At 48.7% G+C, this 23016-nt stretch overlaps 1 protein-coding gene across 1 annotated transcript in view; it reads left to right on the top strand.

Annotated features, from left to right (window-relative positions):
* Positions 1–1006: 1006 nt before the first annotated feature.
* Positions 1007–23016, top strand: part of UPB1 (beta-ureidopropionase 1) — a 30806-nt gene continuing 8796 nt past the window's right edge. The window contains exons 1-6 of the mRNA XM_021687892.2: positions 1007–1154; positions 7549–7720; positions 9717–9804; positions 17704–17798; positions 20351–20512; positions 22805–22974. Coding sequence (XP_021543567.1) covers positions 1051–1154; positions 7549–7720; positions 9717–9804; positions 17704–17798; positions 20351–20512; positions 22805–22974 — 791 coding nt within the window. The 5' untranslated portion in view covers positions 1007–1050. The remainder of the gene's footprint in view (positions 1155–7548; positions 7721–9716; positions 9805–17703; positions 17799–20350; positions 20513–22804; positions 22975–23016) is intronic.

Below are 23016 nucleotides of genomic sequence, written 5' to 3'. Positions count from 1 at the left end.
CTGCGAGAGGGGCCTCACCCCTATCATCTCATTGAGTCTAAAGCGCCCCCCTCCCAGCAAAGTGCCCATGCGGGCACATCCACTGCAGACGGCAGAGCTGAGAGGGGGCCCAAGGGCCCGGAGGGTGAGCTCCCTGCCCGGGGACCCAGCATTTTGCAGTATTCACTCCACGAAAGCGCATGGGATCACTTGGCCCTTCGCTCAGGTGAAGCGCTGGCCAGGCTCGAACCCCGAAGCCCGAAGCCCGAAGCCCGGAGTGGGCGCGTGCGGCCAGGGCCTCCCAGCCTGGCCCCGCCGGGGATGGGGGGCGGGGTGGGCCGGGGCGGGGAGAGCCATAAGTTCTCACAAATACGGGGCACTGGAAAACGGTGGTGCAGTTACTGCCCTTGGGACACTGAAACTCGTCCCGTACCTTCCTCCGCAGTCCCGTGCGGCGCGCCGGCCCGGCCGGCAGCCCCGGTTCCGCCGACCGGAGACCGAGGTCGGGGCGGGGAGAAGCCCTGCCCACTGGCTGCGGCGGGAACCGGCCCCACGACGGTGCGACCGAGCGGGCCAGGCATTTACCTCAGACGGCGCCGCTGCCCCCCGGAGGCCGCGCCCAGGGCTCCCTCACCGCCTCTCCGCGTTCTCGGTCCCGCCCGACACCTCCGGCCAGGAACCGGAAGGCGAGGGAGAGTGAGAGGGTAAGAGAACGCTTCTGGGGACCGGGGCGAGAGCCTCCAAAGGCCGCAAGTACCGAGCAGCAGCCGCCCAGGGCGTGCAGCTGAGGCGCGAGGACTCGGGGCAGTCCCGCCCGTGGAAGGGGCGTGTCCTGGCGCGTGCGGAAGGAGGTGCGAAGGGCAAGGGGCGGTCCCCCCCGCGAAGCCCTGGAAGGCGCGAGGAGGGGGCGTGCCTCACGTGAGCCCTCCAGGGGCCGGAGGTGCGCGAGTAGAGAGGAGAGCGCGTGCGCGGACCTGGTTGTTGGCTCCTCCTTCTCCTCTTTCTGGGGGCAAAGGGTAGGCAGTATTAGTCTGGACATCAGCGCCTCATCCGCGCTTGCAGACTCCAGCCATGGCGGGGCCTGAATGGGAGTCCCTGGAGCAATGTTTGGAGAAGCACCTGCCACCCGCAGACTTGAGGGAGGTGAAACGCATTCTCTATGGCAAGGAAACCAGGTCTGGGGCCCAGAGGCTCGGGTGGGGAGACCTTGGGGCCAGCGAGTGTGGGTTTGGGGAACCAGGGAGAGTGCTTCAGGATCTGAAGGGTTCTGAGGGGGCCATGAAGATCGGAGTTGGTGAGCAGAGGCCTTAGGAGATCTAGATGTGATGGCTCTGGGCCTCAGGGGTTCCCCAGCCCCCGAGTGACCTTTACAAGCCAGTTCTCCCCTTGTTGCCCAGAACTCGGAAGGGGAAAAGAACCTGGAAGGGAAAGGACAGTTTTGCTCTCTGTCGCTTTCCCTGTGGCCACCCAGCTCTCTTTACCTACTTCCAGTGACCAGCTTCCTCCCCAGAGGCAGGCCTATGCTCTGGGGGTCTGTCTGGGTCAGTGCTTCCAGCCAGAGCCCCTAGCAAGTCACCTGACTGTCCAGGCCCAGCCCTTACTTCCTGCGGTGACTGGGCCTCTGGCAGATCCTCGAGGTAGAGGCTGGCTGAATCTGGTTAGAGTAGGAACCTTTCCCATTGCAAGGCCCAGGAGTTAGTTACCACACTTAGTGCAAATGTTTTTCCACTCGCAGCTAGTCGTGTGCATCACTAGGACATTCTGAGGTTAGTGCACCGCTGGACACTGGGTATACAAAGCTGGAAGACATTTTCACTCTTGGTTCTCTTCAATCCACTTTTCTCCAAGCAACCCAAAGATGTAAATCATATCTTGTTGCTCCTTTGCCTAAAACTCTGTGAAGGAGGGGCACCTGGGTGGCTCAGTCGGTTAAGCATCTGCCTTTGGCTCAGGTCATGATCCTGGGGTCCTGGGATCCAGCCCCTGGTTGGGCTTGCTGCTCAGCGCCGAGCTTGCTTCTTCCCCTCCCTCGGGCCCCCCCACCTTGTGTGTGCATGCTCTCTCTCTCTCTCAAATAATGGATGGAATCTTTAAAAAAAATAAAAAACTCTGAAGGATTCCGATGGCTCTTAGAATGAAATCCAAACTCTGAACCCATGCAGCTTCTGACTTAATCTCCTTCCACTTCCTTGCCCACTGGTGGGCTCCCCGCCCCCCAAGCCAGACTGTGCACTTCCTGACCTTGTGGCAGTGACCTTGAGGCAGGAAACTGATAAACCTGAAACTCAAGGGTGTTGATTGGGTCAGTGGTTCCCAGCCACTGGCTGCAGTGGAGTTACTGCAGGGAGGCCAGATCTCAGATCTAAGAGGACATAAAGTGAACTTCACCATCCGCTAGTGAACAGGGCTAGTGGATGGTAAAGGTAGAACAACTGCCTTTGGGGGTAGGAGTGGTACAGAACTCTCTTGAAAAGGGCTCTTCATACCCAAAGAGGGATACCTGGGACTGGGTGACCTTCAAGGTCCCTCCAGTGAAATCATGCTGACCTACTACTTTCCACCATACCTGTCAAGAGGGAAGCGTCTTAGAGTTGAAGGTGTTGAAGGTGTCTTAAAGGAAGGGTCTCAGGATGGGAATAGGTTTGTTTTGTTTTGTTTTGTTTTTAAGGATGAGGTGGGCATATTCTTCTGGGAACAGAAATGGAGAGAGTTTGTGGTGTCAGAGAGAGGTAAAGCACAAGAGTCTTAGGAAAAGAGAAACAAGTTTCTCATGTAAGTGACTGGCTGAGGCACCTTCTAGAGACTGGGATAAGGACTACCTTGCAAGAGGGACCTTATGTGAGCATTTGGATCTCCAGAGTGGGGAGGAATTATAATGGGTGGGAAAATGAGAGCCAACACCCATTGGCCAGTGATGACTGGGCCTCATTGAAGGGCTTGGCTTATAGTAACTGTTCATGAAAGGTTCTCTTCCACTCAGCACTGAGGCCTTCCAGGCTTTACCTCTAGGGTATTGTCCTTTGTACTTGCTCAGTCCTTGCAATTGGTTGGGATTTGGCTATGCACATGACTGTGAACTGAAGATGGAAAATCATTAGTCATTTAAAAACCTTCTCCCACTTAAACCCCTGCTCACTCCTTATAGCCTGACTGACAGGGCCACCTCTGTGAAGGCCTGGTGGAGCCCGAGTCCTCAGCCCCTCCCTCAGGACTCCTGACTGCATTCCACACAAGCCCACCTTCTCTCCTGATTAATTGCTGTGCCAAGCACAAAGACGATGCTTAATAAGTGTATGTCAAGTGAATGAGCTAAATAGGCTTTTGCCTGGGCCAGGCAGATGAAATCCTCAAAGAGCATGGACTCTCAATTTTAAGACAGCCAAAACCAAGAAGCATTTATTCATTCAACAAACATTTAGTGCATGTTTATTTTTGTCCTGGGCACTAGGAGTACATGGTTCCCCCCTTGGAGGGGCTTTCCGCCTTTTGATGGTTGCCATACACGATGAGAGAAGGATGCAAGGAAAGCTGGAGAGAGTGTACATGAACAGAGGTGGAGGTGAAGGAGATGGAGAAGTTGGTTTGGAGACAGGAAGGGCTCAGGTACTCCGGGTCATGGCCCAGACACCAGGGAGCATGCTCATTCAGGGATTGCATGTGTAGAATGCTGTGGGGAGGAGGCAAAAGTAGGCACGGTAGGCCCAGGGACTCTGTACACCATGCTAAGGGAGCGGGACCTGTCCTAATGGTGGTGGGAGTCTTTAAAGAATTTGAAAAGAGCAGGTGAAAGATGAGGAGGCCTAAAGTAACAGAGTGCCTGGGAGCCAAGAAGAGGAAGGGTTCCAGAGGTCTTGGGAGGTCAGCAAGCGGTGTGGATAGCCAACACAGCAGAGGAGGCAGATCGGGTGGCTGGTTTATTCATCTAATGGGGAGCAGCTTTGGGGAAGTCTAATGAGTTGAATTGGGGATGCTGTCCAGTTTCCTAGGGCTGCTGGAACAAATTACCACACACTGGTGGCTTAAACCAAAAGAAATTTATTCTCACAGTCCTGAAGACCAGATGTGCAAAATCAGGGTGTCAGCAGGGCCACACTTCTCCAGAGGCTCTGGGGGAGAATCCTTCCTTGCCTTCTCTAATTTCTGGTGGCTTCTGGCATCCCTTAGCTTGTGGCAGCATCACCCCAATCTCTGCCTCTGTCTTTACATGGCCTTCTCTTCCCCCTGACTCTCCCCTGGGCATCTCTTATAAGAATACTGGTCACTAGATTTAGGGCTTGCCTGGATAATCCAGGATGATCTTATCTTGAGATCTTTAATTACATCCGCAAATGTCCTTTTTCCAAATAAGGTCTCATTCACGGGTTCTGGGTATTAAGATGTGGATGTATCTTTTGGGGAGCCTCAGTTCAACCCACTACAGGAATTGTGCAGAGGTGGTCCTCACTGGGGGAGGCTGGGCTTGGGACTGTCCTCATTGCAGGCGGAAGAGTGCGTACAGAGTGGGACAGGCCCAAGGAGGGATTCAGGAGAACCTGCTGTTAAAAAAAAAATCAGAGGAAGTGGAGACTTTGCATGGTACTCCAGAGGTGAGGAAGTAGGGATCAGGGGCCCTAGGGCAAGTATCAAGGACAGCAAGCAGGATAGGGACAGAGTGTCAAATGGTATAGGGAGGTCTAGAAGGATGAAGACAGGAATGTGAGTCTCTCCCATTGCTAAAGCCAACCAGAAGGCTGGTGGCAATTCAGAGTGGGGGAGTGGGCCCCAGGGAATAGGGGGCTGAGAAAGGTGTGAGAGGTGAAGGCTTTGGGGAAGCTCCCTATGAAGGGGAGGTGAGGAGAGCAAGTGAGGTAACAAGAGGGACCTGTGGAGTGTTTCCTTTTTTTCTCTGTTATTTATTTTTTTAATGGGAAAGATTTAAATAGCTTTTTTTTTTTTGAGAGAGAGCATGAGCAGGGGGAGGGGCAGAGGGAGAGGGAGAAGCTGACTCCCCACTGAGTGCAGAGCCTGGGGTGGGGCTCAGTCCCAGGATGCTGAGATCATGACCAGAGCCAAAGTCAGGAGCTTAACCAACTGAGCCACCCAGGTGCCCCTCAAATAGCTTTAATGGTGGATGTGATAGGTCTGTAGGAGACAGGGAGAAATGTCCAAGTTATGCATATTGTTAAGTAAGAAAGGCAAGTGGAGAGCAGAATATACAGAAGGACACCAATGTAGTTTACACACTTATAGGAAAATGTTGGAAAAATACCTACAACATTATTAAGAGGGGTTGTCTCTGAGATTCGGGACTGGAGCTGAGGGGTGTGATGGAGAGGGGAATTCAGTTTTCATTTGATATCCTTTCCACTGTTTGATTTTTTTCTCCCAACGAGCATGTGTTTCTTTTGTAGCAAAGCTCTAGTTTAATTATTTAAAACACTGATGGTAAAGAGCTATTAGAGAGGAAAGATGAAGTTCTAGAAGCTAGAGGTAGCAGAGGAGGCAGGAGCTGGGCTCCCTCAGACGGGGTCTGCCTTGACCCTGATGGGGGAGGTGGGGCCAGGAGGGTATGTTGGAGCCAGAGCAGGAAATGATGGGCTCTCCTCCTTGACATTAGAGGTGAGGCCATGTGGGGCCTTAATATCAGGATAAGGGGCGGAAGGGCAGAAGGCCGACTATGGGGACCAAGGGAGGGTTTCCGGCGGCATGGAGCCCTTCTGAGGTTGTGGTTCATCTACTGGTCTCTGCCTCACCCCCCTGCTGGGCCATAGCCAGTCTATATCCCACAACATCCCTATGCCAAGCCTTTCATGGGCACAGTACTTGTTTATGGAATGGGGCTCAAGGGTCTGTTGGGTTCTCCCAGACTAAGTGGGGCAGGACATGGTGATGGACCACTTGGATAACCAGAAGGTAGGGGTGACTAAACAACCTGAGGGTGGCTCTCTCTGAGGATATAGTGGCCTGGCCTGTGCCATCTCAAGCCTAGGAGAATGAGTGTCTGCAGGGAACTGGGTGTGGGAGGGATGGAGGCAGCACTCAACATAGTGACAAGGCAGGGAGGCTGCACATCACAGAATAACCGGGCTCATGGTGATGGAAAGATGGGGAGAGCCAACAGCTGTGGGCATCGGATGAGGAAAGACGGCCAGAGGCTGAGGGACATCTGTCATCCAGGTGACGGCTACAGGTGGGCTTGCAAAGGTGAGACAAGATCTCTTCCATCTGCTCTCTTCCTGGGATGAGACCCAGATGGAGGACAGGCCTGCCAACAGGTCTCCCAAAGAACGGTCCTGCTCCCCCGCCTGAGGGGAAACAGACACACAGAGCCCTTCTCCTTTTTCTCCTATCCTCCATGGTGACTTGTCGTGGGGCTGAGGGCTGTAGTGGGGGGAGCCCTTTGCTTGAGGGCAGGAGGACTGTGTCTGAGGCAATCACGGCAAGGGGAGGTGCGGTGTGGGCAATGCTGCTATTTCTAACCTGCTAAAGTGAACGGAACCCTGACTAGTTGAAAAGCAAGCTGATTGTCAGGGGTGGAACCCAACTTGGAGCTGTCAGGGCCGTCACATGGAAATCGCCTGGCAGGGGGCGGCGACAGGGGGCTTGGGCTGACAGGGCTGTGATTTTGAAAGGAACGTCTTTAAGAAAGTGATTTAAAGTAGGAGAGAAATATTATTATTAGATAATGGCTGTCAGGTTATTTTTTGATGTGTTCTCTGAGTATTTCATAACCATCTCGCCCCTAGATGGTTAGGCCTTCCTGGCCAGAGGCCATGTCCCGTGCACCTGCCGGTTTCGCCTCAGTGCACGGCATCCAACAAGCATCAGGAGGTGTTTGCTGTTTGGCCAGTGGTCGCTTAGGTGGAAGGTTTTATAAATAATCCATTTGCCTTTGTTAATAAACCACAAACCAGGATGAGCGCCTGCACCTTTGGTCTGGACACCTGGGTCCCACCAGGGCCCCCAGCACCAGGCATAGGACTGCCCCTGGCGGGAGCAGCAGCAGGACAGGGGGGTGGGGCTCACCGGAGACCTGTAACCCTTAGTGGCGAATGGTCACAGGACCCCCCCTCATGCTATCAGTCCCGGTCCCTCTACCCAGCCATCTCCTAAGCCCTGTCCTCAGCAGTCGCTCCTGTCTTATCACAGCCTGCCCCACCCCGCAGGCTCAGCAGAGCCCTCTGATTCTAGTCCACAAACATTTTTGGAAATCCATTGCCTCTCTTCTGTGCTGACTGCTGAGACTGTAATCTCCACCCTGAGGTCAGCAGCTCTAAAACATCAACCTCTTGACCAGTCACCCTACAGCCCCCCTCCCTGCTTCCCGCTTTGCCAGGCCTGACCCCGGCACCTCCCTGGTGAAGCCCATACTCAGTGTAGTGTCCGTTCTCCACCAGGCAGGGCCCCCCGCTCCTCCCGGCCCCCACTCCAGCTTCCCACGAGTGGGCCCTGGCACTGGGTTGCTCTGTGTGCCTCCTTGCCAGATGCCCCCGCCTCCTCTCTACCTGATGGGTGACTACAGGGGGGTTGGAGGGGAATTTTCAACTCAGCAGACATGCAAATCGTTTCCCATCTTTCCTGCCCATTTAGGAAGCTTGATTTGCCCAGCAGGGCTTTTGAAGCCGCCTCCGAAGGGGACTTTGAGCTGCAGGGGTATGCCTTTGAGGCCGCAGAGGAGCAGCTGAGACCACCTCGGACCGTGCGTGTGGGACTTGTTCAGAACAGAACTCCCCTGCCTGCAGATGCCCCTGTGGCAAAACAGGTGCAGCCTCTTTTGACCATAAATACATAAACGGAGCAGTTGGCCCGCTCTGTGTTTTGAACACGTCCACAGTCCCCAGGTGGCCACTCACTGCAAATCCATAGGCACCACGAGTGGTCATCTAGATGCTTCTGCCCTGGCCACCCCCCTTCCCTGTAGCCCGCATCTCTGGCTCTTCTTTCTTGTCTGGCTCCTGCCCTCTCTTTGCCTTCTCGCTCCTCAGTTTTTCTCACCTTCCCCTCCACGTCCTCTCCTGCGATTGATCTGAAGTTCCATTTCTCAGTGGGGAGGGTGCCCTTTGTCTGGCTCGAGCTCTCTCTGGAACTCTGCCTCTCAGTCTTTTGCCAGAAGGGTACCTGCTAGCACACGCCGGTCAGGACCTGTCTGTCCATCCGTGATCCTGTGGGTGGGGACTCACCAAACCCAGATGTCTGTCAGCTGATGGTGCCTCAGGGTGGCGGGAATATGATATGCATTTCCTCATGACCTTACGGTTAGTATAAATGTGACAGCATTCTTGTATGTCCCTAAAGAAATATGTTGTCACAGACACAGGCGATTTGTTGTCTACACTTCTTCACAGCATTCCTCCAGCTGCTCAAACTTTTAAGGCTTTCTCTGCAGAGGTTTCCTGGGGATACAGCATGCCTCAGAACTCCTAGGGATTCTCGAGAAAAGGTCAATTGGATTCCAGGTCAGGTTCTGCATCATCTTTCTCTTTGGTCCTTCTGCTTTTGTTGGATTAAAAGATTTCTGGTTCTCAGGTCACTTTTTGTCTCTGGATTAATTGACTGTGAGTATGTTTCCTCAACCATCCCAGATTGTCAGGGGCAGGGACACTGTTCTCACCCCCACGGCACCTAGGAGCACACTCCGCACACTGTCAGCACCTAGCAAATACCCATGGAGCCTTGGTGTGTAGTCTTGAAGGGGAGAGACAGCATCGTGAAGAGTTGTTGCTCTCTGGGTTTTCGGCCTAGTTCTTCAGGTCTTTCTCTGAACAGACGTTCCAAACATCTCCTGGGGGCCAGGCATTGTGCTGAGGACACCAAGAAGATGAAGACAACTTTCCTCCTGCCCCTAAGGAGCTCGTGGGGTAATGGAGTGACAGACAGTGGGGAACACAACAGCACAATGGGAACAGCGCCACCATAGGGACCTACCAGGGCATGCTGAGGCACCTCTTGATGCTCAGCCTTTTGCTGGGAGAGTCACTCCTCTGTGGGTGACGCATGACATGAATAACACATCCAGGGAAGATTGGGTGGAGTGGGGAAGTTACATTCCTAAAGGAGGACACACTTGGAAAATGGGATCCATTCATTCAATGATAAGATACACACAGGAAAATGGAAGTGGCAGGACAAGTCATACCGGAAGCCTTGAGTACAGGATGGTAGAAAGTGGACTCTGTCCTGAGGCAAAAGGAGCAGTTAGCCCAGGGGATGGCCAAAGTGTGCACTGGGTGTGGTCCCCTCTTGCAGTAAATAGCAGATAAGCTTATACACTCCTCTGTGCAACCCTTTGGGGCAGATGATGTTCTCCCTATTCTCCAGGTGAAGAAACTGAGGCTCTGAAAGGCAGCATTGAGTGTGTGGGACCCTAGAGCCTCTGCACCTCCACCTTTTATTTATTTGTTTATTTAGAGCTTGCGGGGGAGGGGTAGTGGGCAGAGTAAGAGAATCTCAGGCAGACTCCACTGAGTGCAGAGCCTGACGCGGGGCTGGATCCCACAACTCTGAAATCATGACCAGAGCCAAAACCAAGAGTCAGAAGCTCAACTGACTCTTCCACCCAGGGCACCCCATGCACCTCCACCTTTTACTGCAGATTTTGGACTTTATTCGAGTAGGATGTATCAGAACCTCCCCACCTTCCTCACCCTCTTGCCGCTGCCTAGGTGGAGGGTTGTTCCTCGTCCTTGGGGATGAGTTCTGAAAATAGTCTCAACCAACAGAAGAGAGTAGGTTCTAATCCTTGCTTTTTGAATTGCCAGGTCACTGCGCTTCACAGACGCATAGAATCCATCGTAGAGGTGGCCGCTGTATGCAGAGTGAACATCATCTGTTTCCAGGAAGCATGGAGTAAGTCTCTCCTGGGGTGCTTTCTCTGCTGCCTTCAGATAATAGTGTATTATCTCCATGTCACCAAGAGGACTACTTGACTTTTTAAAAAATCTCTTCTTCTCTCATCTATAGAAAGATTCTTTTGTCAACGACACCAGAAAGCCAGGAATCCTGGCCTCCACACACCCCAGTCTGTTGTCTGGTCCTGCCAGTTCTTCTTCCCAAAGGGTCCTGAACCCACTCAGTTGCTCCTACCCACCTTCTCACCACTGCCCTGGCCCGAGGTGCCACCAGCTTACACCTGGCTTCTGTATTTGCTTCCAGCTGGTCTCCCTGCACTGTCCACTTTGGCCCCTTCTAACTGCTCTTCATGCCTTCTAGGAAAGATCTTTACAAAACTCAACTCTGTACTGCTTAGTCTGTTCCTTCCACCTCCTCTGCGGCCTCATCTCGGCTGGGCTCTCCTCTGACCTCCTGGATCCTTCACTGCCCTACGGCACCCTCTCCCTCCTCCCAGGCCACTACAGCAGCTGCTCCCTCTGGCCTGGCCTTCATCCCCCTCGCCCTCCCCTCCCCCTCTCCTTGCCTTTTAGACCCCGTCTAGCCTTCAAATAGAAGCTCAGAGCCCACCTCCCTATCTCAAGGTATGTCCCTGTAATGTACCCCTGGTACCATATACCTTTATTTTCTTTTTATCAAAGTTCTACATGCTTGTGGTTGGGAGTCAAACGGTCTACAAGGTCTGTTACCAAAAACTAGCTGTCCTCCTCCCCAGAGGCAACCACTTTCTACTCTTGGCTGGTTCTTTGGGAATCTCCTTTTGTGTTGCTGCTTCCTGATTGTTCACTTTCATACCATCTATTAACTTCCCACTGTGGAAGAAGACAGCATTAGTCCCTTGCCTCCTCTGCCCACTCTGTTCACACATACCCTTCTTACCTTCCATCCATTCTCTGCCAAGCCATTCTGTAGACTTAGATTTCTTTTCCTGAATCACTTTCTGTTTTCCCCAGAATTTGCTTTGTTTTCTGTACACCTACCCCAAATTCTACCCCAAACTTATTTCCAGCTTCCTAAATCCTCTTGGGAGGTTTAGACGTGTGAAGCTGTCTGTTGGTTCCATCTCCTTTTTTTTCAGTTGTAAGTTTTCATTTTAATTCCAGTTAGTTAACATACAGTGTTATGTTCATTTCAGGTGTACAATATAGTGATTCAGCAGTTCCGTATATTACCCGGTGCTCATCACAAGTGCTCTTCTTAATCCCCATCAACTATTTCCCCCATACCCCCTACCTGGTTCCATCTCCTTGAAGGAGTAAGTCCCCAGAGCCTTCTGACTGCTCTAGTCTGATTAGTTGCCCCCTCTGCTGGCTGCACAGCTGTCATCCTGGGATTTCCCTTCACCATCATGCTGGGGAGTTCCTTTATCTTGCTCTTGTGTTTCTTCTATCCCCCATCTTCCTCTTTCTTGCTTTTCTCCCTCTTTTTGGTTGAGTAGTTTTCTGAGAAAGAACACATAGGAGGTAACCTTTTTGAGACCTTGCATATCTGAAAATATGTTCCTCTTACAACTAGCTCGATAGTTTGGTTGGGTATTGAATTCTAGGTTAGAAATAATTTTCCTTCGGAAGTTTGAGCACATTGCTCCATTGTCTCCTGGCTTTGAGTGTTGTTGACTAGTCTAAAGCCCTTTTGACTGATGACCCATTGCATATGATCTGTTTCTTTTTCTCTAGAAGGGTGTAGAATTTTCTCTAATGCTTTGAAGTTTCATAATGATATGCCATTGTGTGTACCTATTTTATTTTTTTCATTAAGTCATCAAATATTTATTAAGCATCTGCTATATGCTGGGTGCCACCATAGGTCCTTGAGATAGAGCAGCAAGCCAAAAAGAGAGACACCTCTGCCCTTAGGGTGCTTCTTGTGGGGAGTGGGGAGACAGTACATAATGTGTATGTATCTATTTTAATCCATTATTCCAGGAACTCATTGGGTTCCTCTAGGCTAGAAATCTGGGTCCTTCAGATCTACTGTTCATTAGTGATTTTCTCCCCTCTTTTTTCTTTCCTCTCTTCCTGATATTCCTACTATTAGGATGTTAGAACCCGGGGCGCCTGGGTGGCTCAGTTGGTTGAGCGACTGCCTTTGGCTCAGGTCATGATCCTGGAGTCCCGGGATCGAGTCCCGCATCGGGCTCCCTGCTCAGCGGGGGGTCTGCTTCTCCCTCTGACCCTCTTCCCTCTCTTGCTATCTGTCTCTCATTCTCTTTCTCTCAAATAAATAAATAAAATCTTTAAAAAAAAAAAAGAGGATGTTAGAACCCTGGGCTAGATCCCTAATTTTCTTAAGTATTTCCTCCTATTTTTCATCTTTGTCTTTTTGCTCAGTTTTCTGGTAGATTTTATCTTGATTTGCCATTCAGTCTTTTGTTTCTGCTGTCATATTTTGAATTTACAAGAGTTCTTTTGGTCTGAAAGTTCCTGTTTTATGACATCCTGTTCTTATTTTATAATCGCAGTACTTTCTCTTGTCTCTGAGGATGTTAGGTAGCATTTTTTTTCTCCTTGCACGTTTCCTACTTACTCCAAATTGGTCTTTTTTCCCCAGCTGCTTATATTTTAAGAGTTGGGGGTTAAAAAGCTGATTGCAAACTCTGAGTTTGTGGGAAGAGCTCCTTCCCACTGAGCTTCATGAGAGGGTAGGGTGACTTGGTTTAGCTGTTTGTTAGCTATTCCTTCATATAGTGTCTTTGGGTCATTCTTTTCAGGCTGGTCAGAGTCCCCAGAGAAGATTCTTCTTACCTCCTGCCAAGAAGAGAAGGAGGATAGGGGTCCGGTGTGCCAATGTTTACTGAATGCCTCTGTTTTTGACACTCTACTCGTCTTCATCTGTCCTGGCTTCCCCAAGGCCAGAGGCCTTCTGTTTAAGCACCTCCAGAGAATGAGCCTCTAGCCTTCTGCTGGGGTGGGTGGGACTCATGGCAGCCTTGTGCAATGGAGGAGGGATCTGGGCTTCTGACTGCTTTTTAAGCAGACTTTTGACCAATTTTTGTTTGTTACCCCTTGCTGCTTCCCCACCTTCAGAGCCCAATGGTACCTCTGACTCCTCAACTTTCTAAGGGTGTATGGTGGAGAACAGTATATGGCTTCCTCTACTGCTGGAAGCCTGAATTTTCTGGGTCTATCTATCACAATATCTACCCTCATCCCTTGGCTCTCCAGCCTCCCGTGTTCTGTTGCTCTTGTCCTTTTCTCAGTGCTTCATCCTCATGGGTTTGTACCTTTGCATAAAAGTCCCTTTACTGTCATTTGGTGCAGCTACAGAAAAGAGCAAAGGCGTGCATCCAGTCTGCCATCTGTACCCAGAAGTTCATCTCATTTTCCATGTTCCCAGTTACTTATACTTTCACTCATTTGGGCAACACTTTTGATTTGTCTGCCTCTTCCATTAGACCATAAACTCCATGAGGTCATTGTGTGGTGTTAGTTTATTTTTCCCATTCTAATTATCACCCTTTTTTAAAAATTTTTTTTATTGTTATGTTAATCACCATACATTACATCATTAGTTTTAGATGTAGTGTTCCATGATTCATTGTTTGTGCATAACACCCAGTGCTCCATGCAGAATGTGCCCTCCTCAATACCCACCACCAGGCTAACCCATCCTCACACCCCCCTCCCCTCTAGAACCCTCAGTTTGTTTTTCAGAGTCCATCGTCTCTCATGGTTCGTCTACCCCTCCGATTCCCCCCGCTTCATTCTTCCCCTCCCGCTACCTTCTTCTTCTTTTTTTTTTCTTAACATATATTGCATTATTTGTTTCAGAGGTACAGATCTGAGATTCAACAGTCTTGCACAATTCATGGCGCTTACCAGAGCACATACCCTCCCCAGTGTCTATCACCCAGTCACCCCATCCCTCCCACCCCACCCCCCACTCCAGCAACCCTCAGTTTGTTTCCTGAGATTAAGAATTCCTCATATCAGTGAGGTCATATGATACATGTCTTTCTCTTTTTGACTTATTTCACTCAGCATAATACCCTCCAGTTCCATCCATGTCGTTGCAAATGGCAAGATCTCATTCTTTTAGATGGCTGCATGATATTCCATTATATATATATATACCACATCTTCTTTATCCATTCATCTGTCGATGGACATCTTGGCTCTTTCCACAGTTTGGCTATTGTGGACATTGCTGCTGTAAACATCGGGATGCACGTACCCCTTCGGATCCCTACATTTGTATCTTTGCACCCCTATTTTTTAACATTAAACATACTTAACTATAATAAAATACATATAACATAATATTCATCACTTTAACCATTGCTAAGTGTACAATTCAGTGACGTTAAATGCGTTCACAAAATTGTGTAACCGTTACCACTATCTATACCCAAAACTTCTTCAACATCTCCAACAAAAACTCTGTACTCATTTAATAATACCCCTCCATCCTGCACCTCTGATACCTCTGTTCAACTTTCTATCTCTATGAATTTGATTACTCTAGGGACCTCATGTAAGTGGAATCATATAGTATTTGTCCTTTTGTGACTGGCTTATTTCACTTTAGAACAATGTTTTCGAGGTCCATGCATGTTGTGCCAAGTGTCAGAATGCCCTTCCTTTTTATGGCTGCATAATATTCCACCATATGGATAGACCACAGTTTGTTTATCCATTCCCCCACCCTTGTTTTATCTTTAAAAAAAAAAATTATTTATTTGTTAGAGAGAGAGAGCACGAAAGCGCAAGTTGCAGGGAGAGGGTGGAGGGAGAGGAAGAGAGAGAATCTCAAGCAAACACCCCGCTGAGCAGGGAGCCAGACATAGGGTGTGATCCCACGACCCTGAGATCATGACCTGAGCCAAAATCAAGAGCCAGACGCCTGACTGACTGAGGCACTCAGGCTCAGCTTTATCTTTCTTTTCTTTTCTTTTTTTTTTTTTAAGATTTTTATTTATTTATTTGAGAGAGAGAGAGAATGAGAGAGAGCACATGAGAGGGAGGAGGGTCAGAGGGAGAAGCAGACCCCCCGCCGAGCAGGGAGCCCGATGCGGGACTCGATCCAGGGACTCCAGGATCATGACCTGAGCCGAAGGCAGTCGCTTAACCAACTGAGCCACCCAGGCGCCCTCAGCTTTATCTTTAAATGCTTTATCTTTAATGAACAATCCCTGCTACGTGACAGACAAAATGTTTACGGGATGGTTTCACCAGCTTCTTCCTTTTCTTGGATCTGGAAAACTCCCAGTCATCCATCAAGGTCTAGCACAAACACCCCCTTCTTTGGGGGACCCCGGGAACTCCCCTGCATAGAACTGAGCACTCTGTGAAATCGTGCAGCCACACGAGGTTATAATTGAGCTCCCCCCCATCTAGGCTGGCAGCTCCTGAGGGCAGAGCCAGGTCTAAATTTAGAGCCTGACTCATGGAGTGTTGGTTCAATAAATAAGGAACCCTCTTTCCCCTCTAATCTGAAAGCTGTGGAGTTGGACTTTGCAGCCAGCCTCCCGCCAACCTCCATTCCCCATTCCTCTTTGGAAAGTTTGTTTACAGAGGTTGTGTAAACAGGAAAAGAAGCCATTAAAATGGAAATGGAGAAATTTGGAGAGCTTAGCAACCTGAAATGAAGTCAGAAAGGGAGGTTTTATTCTCTTGGGGTATTTGAGTCTCTCCTAATGTGCTGAAAGCGGAGAATAAATGGTCATTAAGGATCTTTTTTGTCATTAACAGCTTTTTCCGTTGGCTTCCTTAAAATAGTCTCTCCCTCTTTCCTGACGGTAGGCCTGGGGAGTCTTGAGCCTGAGGCCAAGGCCCCTGGGGCTGTTACTGGCAGGGCCTGGGTGGCCAAGATGGTGGTGGTGCCATTGGTAACCTCTTCACGCTGGCCATATCTTAGGACCAGCAATCCTACAACTGAAAGGAATTGGGAGACTGATGCTTCTTTTCTCTTCCTTTGTGAAATGAGGAGAGTCTTCCCTACTTCACAAGGATATGGGGACCAGCTGCCTATTACTGGGCCCATGGCCCATGTTTGGGAAAGGTTGACTACAATTAGTAACCCCAAACAGGCCACCCGCCCCATGCCGTGACCACGTGAGGCACTTGCCATGCACGTCACGCTGCTTCCTGAATACCATCCCTGCAGGTTAGTCAGTTCAGAGCGACGTGAACCATAGCAAGCATCTGGAAACTTCCATTAGGCTAAGCTGCCTGAAAGAAAATGGACTTGGGTTATTGGAAGGAGGAAGGTCTAAAGAGTATACAGAATTGGTCCAAACAAAGAATTCAGTCATCCAAAGCAAGAAGAAAAAGACAGCCTGTTAGGAAACGGGCAGAGTTAGGAACAAGACTGCCTAGAGGATGAACCCAGAAAGGCCAGTGACCATGTGGCAAGGTGCTCCACCCATAGGTGAGGGAAATGCATATTTAATCATGGAGCTTTACCAGCTCACACCATCAGACTGGCCGACACTAGAGTGTATGGGAGCGGTGGAACACACGTAGCCAAAAATCCCTGTACCCACCCCCATTGCAGCCCCCACTCTCCCCGACAAAGGCAAGCATCATTTTGAACCCGGTATGTGTAGTATTCTGTGAATTGTTACTCCATATGTAGGTACCTGCTGTTTGAAAAATAAAAAGCAAACAAAAATCAGTTTATGAATTTAATGAAATTTCTTATTTAATTAGCCCCCTGATGGCATCTAGCCAGAGAACATGGGAATAATGCATTTATCCTTGGGGAACATTCAGTCCGTCATCCAGCAGTTCCCTGACTTCTTATGGGAGTTCATTAAGTGAGTGGCTTTTCTTGTTCCTGAACAAGCCTCTCTATCCCCGTGAGGAGGAACATTTCTGTGATGTGCCCAGGGTCCCCAGTGCCATCCTCAGTGGCCCTCTGACATTTTCCCCAGGGAGTCTTGGCTATGCTTATACCAACCCGCAGATTGGCCAGCAGTTTGGGATCCAGAGTAAAATATACATAAGATCAACTTTACCACTTTAGTCATTTTTATACAGATCAGTGGCATTAAGCACATTCACACTGTTGTGCAACCATCACCATCATTCATCTCCAGAATTTTTTCCTCTTCCCAAACTGAAACTCTGTCCTCCCCCATCCAGCCCCTGGCAACCACCATTCTAATTTCTGTCCCTATGAATCTGGCTATCCTAAGTACCCCCATCTAAGTGGACTCCTATAGCATTTGTCCTTTTATGACTGATGTATCACTTAGCATAATGTCTTTGAGCCTCACCCATATTATAGCATGTGTCAGAAGTTCCTGCTTTTTAAGGCTGAATAACATTCCATTGTATGGATACATACCACATTTGGTTTATCCATTCATCCATCAGTGGACACTTGGGTTACTTCCATCTTTCAGCTGTTGTGAATAGTGCTTCTATGAAATGATTATGCAGATATCTGTTCAAGTCCCTGAATTGTTTTTTCCCTAAATTCAATTGTTTTTAAGACTGCAGTAAAGAGGGCGCCTGGGTGGCTCAGATGGTTGAGCGTCTGCCTTTGGCTCAGGTCATGATCCCAGGGTCCTGGGATCGAGTCCCACATCGGGCTCTCTGCTCCTTGGGAGCTTCCTTCTCCCTCTGCCTCTCTCTCTCTCTGTCTCTCATGAATAAATAAATTAAAAAAAAAATCTTTAAAAAAAAAAAAAAGACTGCAGTAAAGAAATTTGGCCCAGCCCTTTGTTTTGCTATGAAGCCTAGAAGGTTAGGGTCTGCCTGGTGCTCACATTCGGGGACACAGGACCCAGAAACCAGGCTGAGACCCTTGGGAGACTTGTTATCTTGTGCAGACCCTCAACAGCTGGGCTGAGGAGCGCCCCCTCCGAGGTCATGAGTGTTGGATTTGATTCTGACTTTCTCCTCTTCACAGCTATGCCCTTTGCCTTCTGTACGAGAGAGAAGCTTCCTTGGACGGAATTTGCTGAGTCAGCAGAGGACGGACCCACCAGCAGATTCTGTCAGAAGGTACAGACCTCAGCTGCTGGATGTGGCCCTTCACCATGGAAAATGCACCCATTTGGTGCTTGTTTTGCCAAATGAGATTAGATAAGACTATTTGCTGCCCTTTTTTTTAGTGTACTTTCACTTGAAATCATAGACTTTCAGAGCTAAGAGGGCCCTTAATAGCTTTTTCAGGTGAGGGAGCTGCAGCCCAGGGAGGGGTGACCTCCCACGGCAGGTTCTGCCATTGGCAAGTGGCAGTGGTGGCCTTCGGGGACCAGGGATGAGGTTGATTCCTTGTCTGGACCTCTGCTGCTGCCCAAGTTGTTTGCCTGCATTATGTAAGCTTCTCTGTGTGGCTTGTCTCATCAGTACCGAGATCAGTCTTCATTTTTCTTTGTTAAAACCTTATAATGTTGTTTGACCCCACTGATATGAAATGTCCAGAGTAGGAAAATGAATAGAGGCAGAAAGACATGGTTGCTGGGCAGAGAGAGGGATGGGGAGTGACTGCTAATGGGTATGGGGTTTCCATTTGGGGGTAATGAAAATGTTCTAAAATCAGATTGTGGTGATGGTTGCACAACTCTGTGGATGTACTGAAAGCCACCCAGCAGCACACTTTATTTTTTCCCCCCTCGCCCATCAGCAGTGACCCGAACAGCACACTTTAAAAGGATGAATTTTGTACCATGTGAATTATATCCTAATAAAGCAGTTCTCGGGGCGCCTGGGTGGCTCAGTCGTTAAGTGTCTGCCTTCGGCTCGGGTCATGATCCCAGGGTCCTGGGATCGAGCCCCGCATCGGGCTCCCTGCTCGGCGGGAAGCCTGCTTCTCCCTCTCCCACTCCCCCTGCTTGTGTTCCCTCTCTCGCTGTGTCTCTCTCTGTCAAACAAATAAAATCTTTAAAAAAAAAAAAGCAGTTCTCTCTCTCTCTCTCTCTCTCTCTCTCACACACACACACACACACACACAAACCCAACCCATAACAACAAAGAGGTTACGAATGATGACTTATCCTTATTCTTAACAAAGCACTTTTTTCACTTCTCCATGTCCCATTTCAGATTTTATAAGTATTTTTAGGGGATTTTTTTGAGCAGAACTGTAATCATAGTGATTCTATCAAAACTGAGCTGCAATTCCAAACATCAGCGTTCTCATGCTATCAGAAAAAAAATCTGTCATCTGCCAGGTTGTTGATTCTGTGCTGTGGATAAAAGAGAGGAGACTGATTAAGTGGTGACTGTAGACGACACACTTGAACCAGGGCCAGAGGAAGAGGAAAGGGGGAGTAGGGGATGAGAACTGTTACCAGAGGACACCTGTCTGCATCGAGAGGGGCCCAGGACCCATGGATGCCCTTACATGACTTGGAACATCACCTTCTGCCCTTTGTGCCTTTCTCCATCCTTAAGGCCAGAGGTGGTGACAGGCTAGTTAGAGTTGAGGACAAATGACCATCTGGGGCTGCTTATCCTGATGGTCACCAAGTCCTTAATGTTCTTATTTGAGGCAAAAGGAATTCAGCATCAAAGAGTTTGGTTTGGCTTGGTTGGTATGGTGAAAAGTATGAGGAATATTCTTCTTTTTTTTTTATTGTGGTAAACAGCACATAAAATTTACCATCTCAGCCATTTCTAAGTGTATCGTTCAGGGGTGCTAAGTACATTCACATTGTTATGAAACAGATCTCCAGAACTTTTTCATCTTGTAAATCTGAGACTCTGTACCCATTAAACAACTCTCCATTCACCCCCAGCTACTGGCAGCCAATATCCTACCTCCTGTTTCTATGAATTTGACTACTTTAGATACCTCACGTAAGTGGACTCATTCAGTATTTGTCTTTTTGTGACCAGCTTGTTTCATGTAGCATAATGTCTCCAAGGCTCATGGTGTCATGTGAATCACATGTCATCCATGTGATGACAGGATTTCCTTCCTTTTTAAGGCTGAATAATATCCATTGTATGGATATACCATATTTTTAAAAGATTTTATTTTTATTTTTTTTTAAGATTTTTTTTAAGTAATCTCTGCAGCCAATGTGGGGCTCAGACTCACAACCCCGAGATCAAGAGTCACATGCTCTACCAACTGAGCCAGTCAGACACACCAAATGTACCACATTTTATTTATTCATTTATCCCTCAGTGGATTTTTGGGTTGCTTCTGCTTCTTGGCTCTTATGAAGAGTACTGCGATGATCATTGGTGTACAAATATCTCTTCAAGATACTCTTTCAGATATATACCCAGAAGTGGGACTTCTAGATCATATGGTAGTTCTATTTTTAATTTTTTTGAGAAACTGCCATACTATTTTCCACAGCCGCTGCACCATTTTACATTTCCACCGACAGGACACAAGGACAACAGTTATTCTTACTTAGCTCAGCTTGGGCATCAGGACAACGCTGGCATTCAGCCTTCCAAAGAACAAATACAAATGATAGATAGCTCTGAACCAAGTCAAATTATTTAGTAGGATCATTTAATTCTTCAATAAAAAAAAAAACAACTCTGACGGTTGATTTAAAAGTATGACTCTGCTACATTCCTCATCTTTCCAGCTGGCAAAGAAGCATGACATGGTGGTGGTATCTCCTATCCTGGAACGAGACAGAGAGCACGGGGACGTTCTGTGGAACACAGCCGTGGTGATCTCCAATTCCGGAGCAGTCCTGGGAAAGACCAGGAAAAACCACATCCCCAGAGTGGGCGACTTCAATGAGGTGAGCCGGCCCTACAAAAACCCGCTCAGCTTACTGGCCCTTCGGTCCACACCTGCCTGTGGATCTTTCCACGAGGGAAATCCTGTGTTGGATCATGTCCCGTCACACAACACTGGAACACAGTATGGCTGTAGTAATCACATGGAGAGATGAGATTTGAATGGGACTCCTGGGTGAGTCCCAAATACCAAGCACAGAGGGATATTTCTTTTTTTTTAATTTTTTAAATATAATTTTATATAAAATTATTATATAAAAATTAATTTTTAATTTTTAATTTATTTATCAGAGAGAGAGAGACAGAGGCAGGCAGAGGGAGAAGCAGTCTCCCCACTGAGCAAGGAGCCCGATGTGGGACTCAATCCCAGAACCCTGGGATCACGACCCAAGCCAAAGGCAGACGCTCAACCAACTGAGCCACTCAGGCGTCCCTAAATTTTTAATTTAAAAAAATTTTTTATTTATTATTATTATTATTTTTAAACATTTTATTTATTCATTTGAGAGAGAAGGGGAGAGGCAGGAAAGGGAGAAGCAGACTCCCCACTGAGCCAGGAGCCTAACGCAGGGCTCGATCCCAGGACCTGGAGATCATGACCTGAGCCGAAGGCAGACACTTAACCAACTGAGCCACCCAGGCACCCCTAAGATTTTATTTATTTATTTGAGAGAGAGTGAGAGAGAGCAAGAGAGAGAGCGTGAGCAGGGGGAGGGGCAGAGGCAGAGGGAGAAGTAGACTCCCTGCTGAGCAGGGAGCCCAATGCGGGACTCTGTCTCAGGACACTGGGATCATGACCTGGGCTGAAGGCACTGAGCCACCCAGGTGTCCCTGGGTATTTCTTTTTTTAATATAACCTGACTTGGCTTTCTTAAATTCATCTCTGAGGTAAGTGGTATATAGATTAAAACCAAAATAAATAAAATAAATAGTGCACAAATGTGAAATGATTCCTGTAGCCCCTTTCGGGCTCTGAGCTCCTCACCTGTCACAGTCTAGCCCTCGTTTGGGAAGTGGAAGTCCTTGTTCATAAGTCACGTGAGGTCTTAGCCGCGTCGATGTGTTGGGATGGCAGGAGGTAAATGCGCGTATCTGTGCACATGGGTATTAGGTAAAGCTTTGTGCCCGTGATCAAGGTATAAGTGAGGAGAGCTATTATGATTAGTAAATGCCAATGCATGGGTAGATTGGGTGAAGAGGGGTGGACTCTACCTAATACCTAAGATATGAAACCTGAACTTGACCTGCAATAAATACAGTTGTTCAGAATGTGATATACCCAGTCCTTTGCTGCCCTCCCTGATTGTGGGTGTTCCAACCACACTCCCAGGCTGGTCAGAAGGACAAGGATGGACCTACAGAGCTAGATGGCATTCCCTAGGGAGAAAAAAACCCCTGGTGTCTCTCAGTGACAGCTGGAGGTGGGGTGGGAAGATGCGCTCATCACCTGTTTACCCTGGGATTAATCTTTAGCTCCCAGCAGATGGTGAAGGGCTTGTCTCAACACACCAGGATCTACTCCAGTGTCCACCACATGTACACATCCTGGTTGCTGCCTGACCCTAACACATTTTGAAATTAATGGGAAGAGGCAAAACGTTCTGGGAGCAGATCTGTTTGGGACCCCAACTAGCCCTCTAGCCCCTCCACAGTGCCAGCCATGAAAATGCCCCAAGGGGGCAGGCAGAGAGGCAGACATGGCAGGACATCCCTAGTCCCGGGCAGGATGCCCAGGGAGCTCTGTGGAGGAGGGTACTTTCAGGGTGTGAGCTCTAGTCTCAGATTGGCCTTCATCAGCTAGACAAGTCGCATGGCCACTGAGGCCGTGGTGTTCTCCCCAAATAGGCGGGGATTGCTCTGTATGAGTTTCCAGTCCCTTCAGCTCTGACATTCTTCATAGGAACATGTGGTTGGTGAAGACATTGACTAACTCATGTTAACATTGACCAAACCTTGACCATTTGTTGTACCATGACTGAAACCTAACCAAAGTTTGTCCTTAAAATACTGTGGGAAGTTGCTTTGGGGATTTTTTGGACGTGCCACAAAAGAAATTGTGGGGAAAAAATTAACCATGGTGATTTCCCAGTTATTCTGTCTGGTTTCTTCGGTTTCTCTCTCTCTCTCTCTCTCTCTCTTTTTTTTTTTTAGCAGATTGAAATTTGGGAACTTAGAGTCACAGCCAAGATTGTTACTTTTGGAGTCCTGGCAATATTTTCTTTTTTTCTGTCAGGTCTAAAGAAAGAGAAATTGTACAGATCAGAGGCTTTCATACATGGCCCTTTGTTTTTCAGTCAACTTACTACATGGAGGGAAACCTCGGACACCCCGTGTTCCAGACTCAGTTCGGGAGGATTGCGGTGAACATCTGCTACGGGCGGCACCATCCTCTCAACTGGCTCATGTACAGTATCAACGGGGCTGAGATCATCTTCAACCCCTCAGCCACCATTGGAGCACTCAGGTCTCTCAGCAAGTAGGATCTGGGAGGGTTCTTGGGACCTAG

This window comes from Neomonachus schauinslandi, chromosome 14 (genome assembly GCF_002201575.2).
Source record: "Neomonachus schauinslandi chromosome 14, ASM220157v2, whole genome shotgun sequence".
Lineage (NCBI taxonomy): Eukaryota > Metazoa > Chordata > Mammalia > Carnivora > Phocidae > Neomonachus > Neomonachus schauinslandi.
Note: the sequence above shows the minus strand (reverse complement) of the source record. Positions and strands in the feature narration are given on the sequence as shown.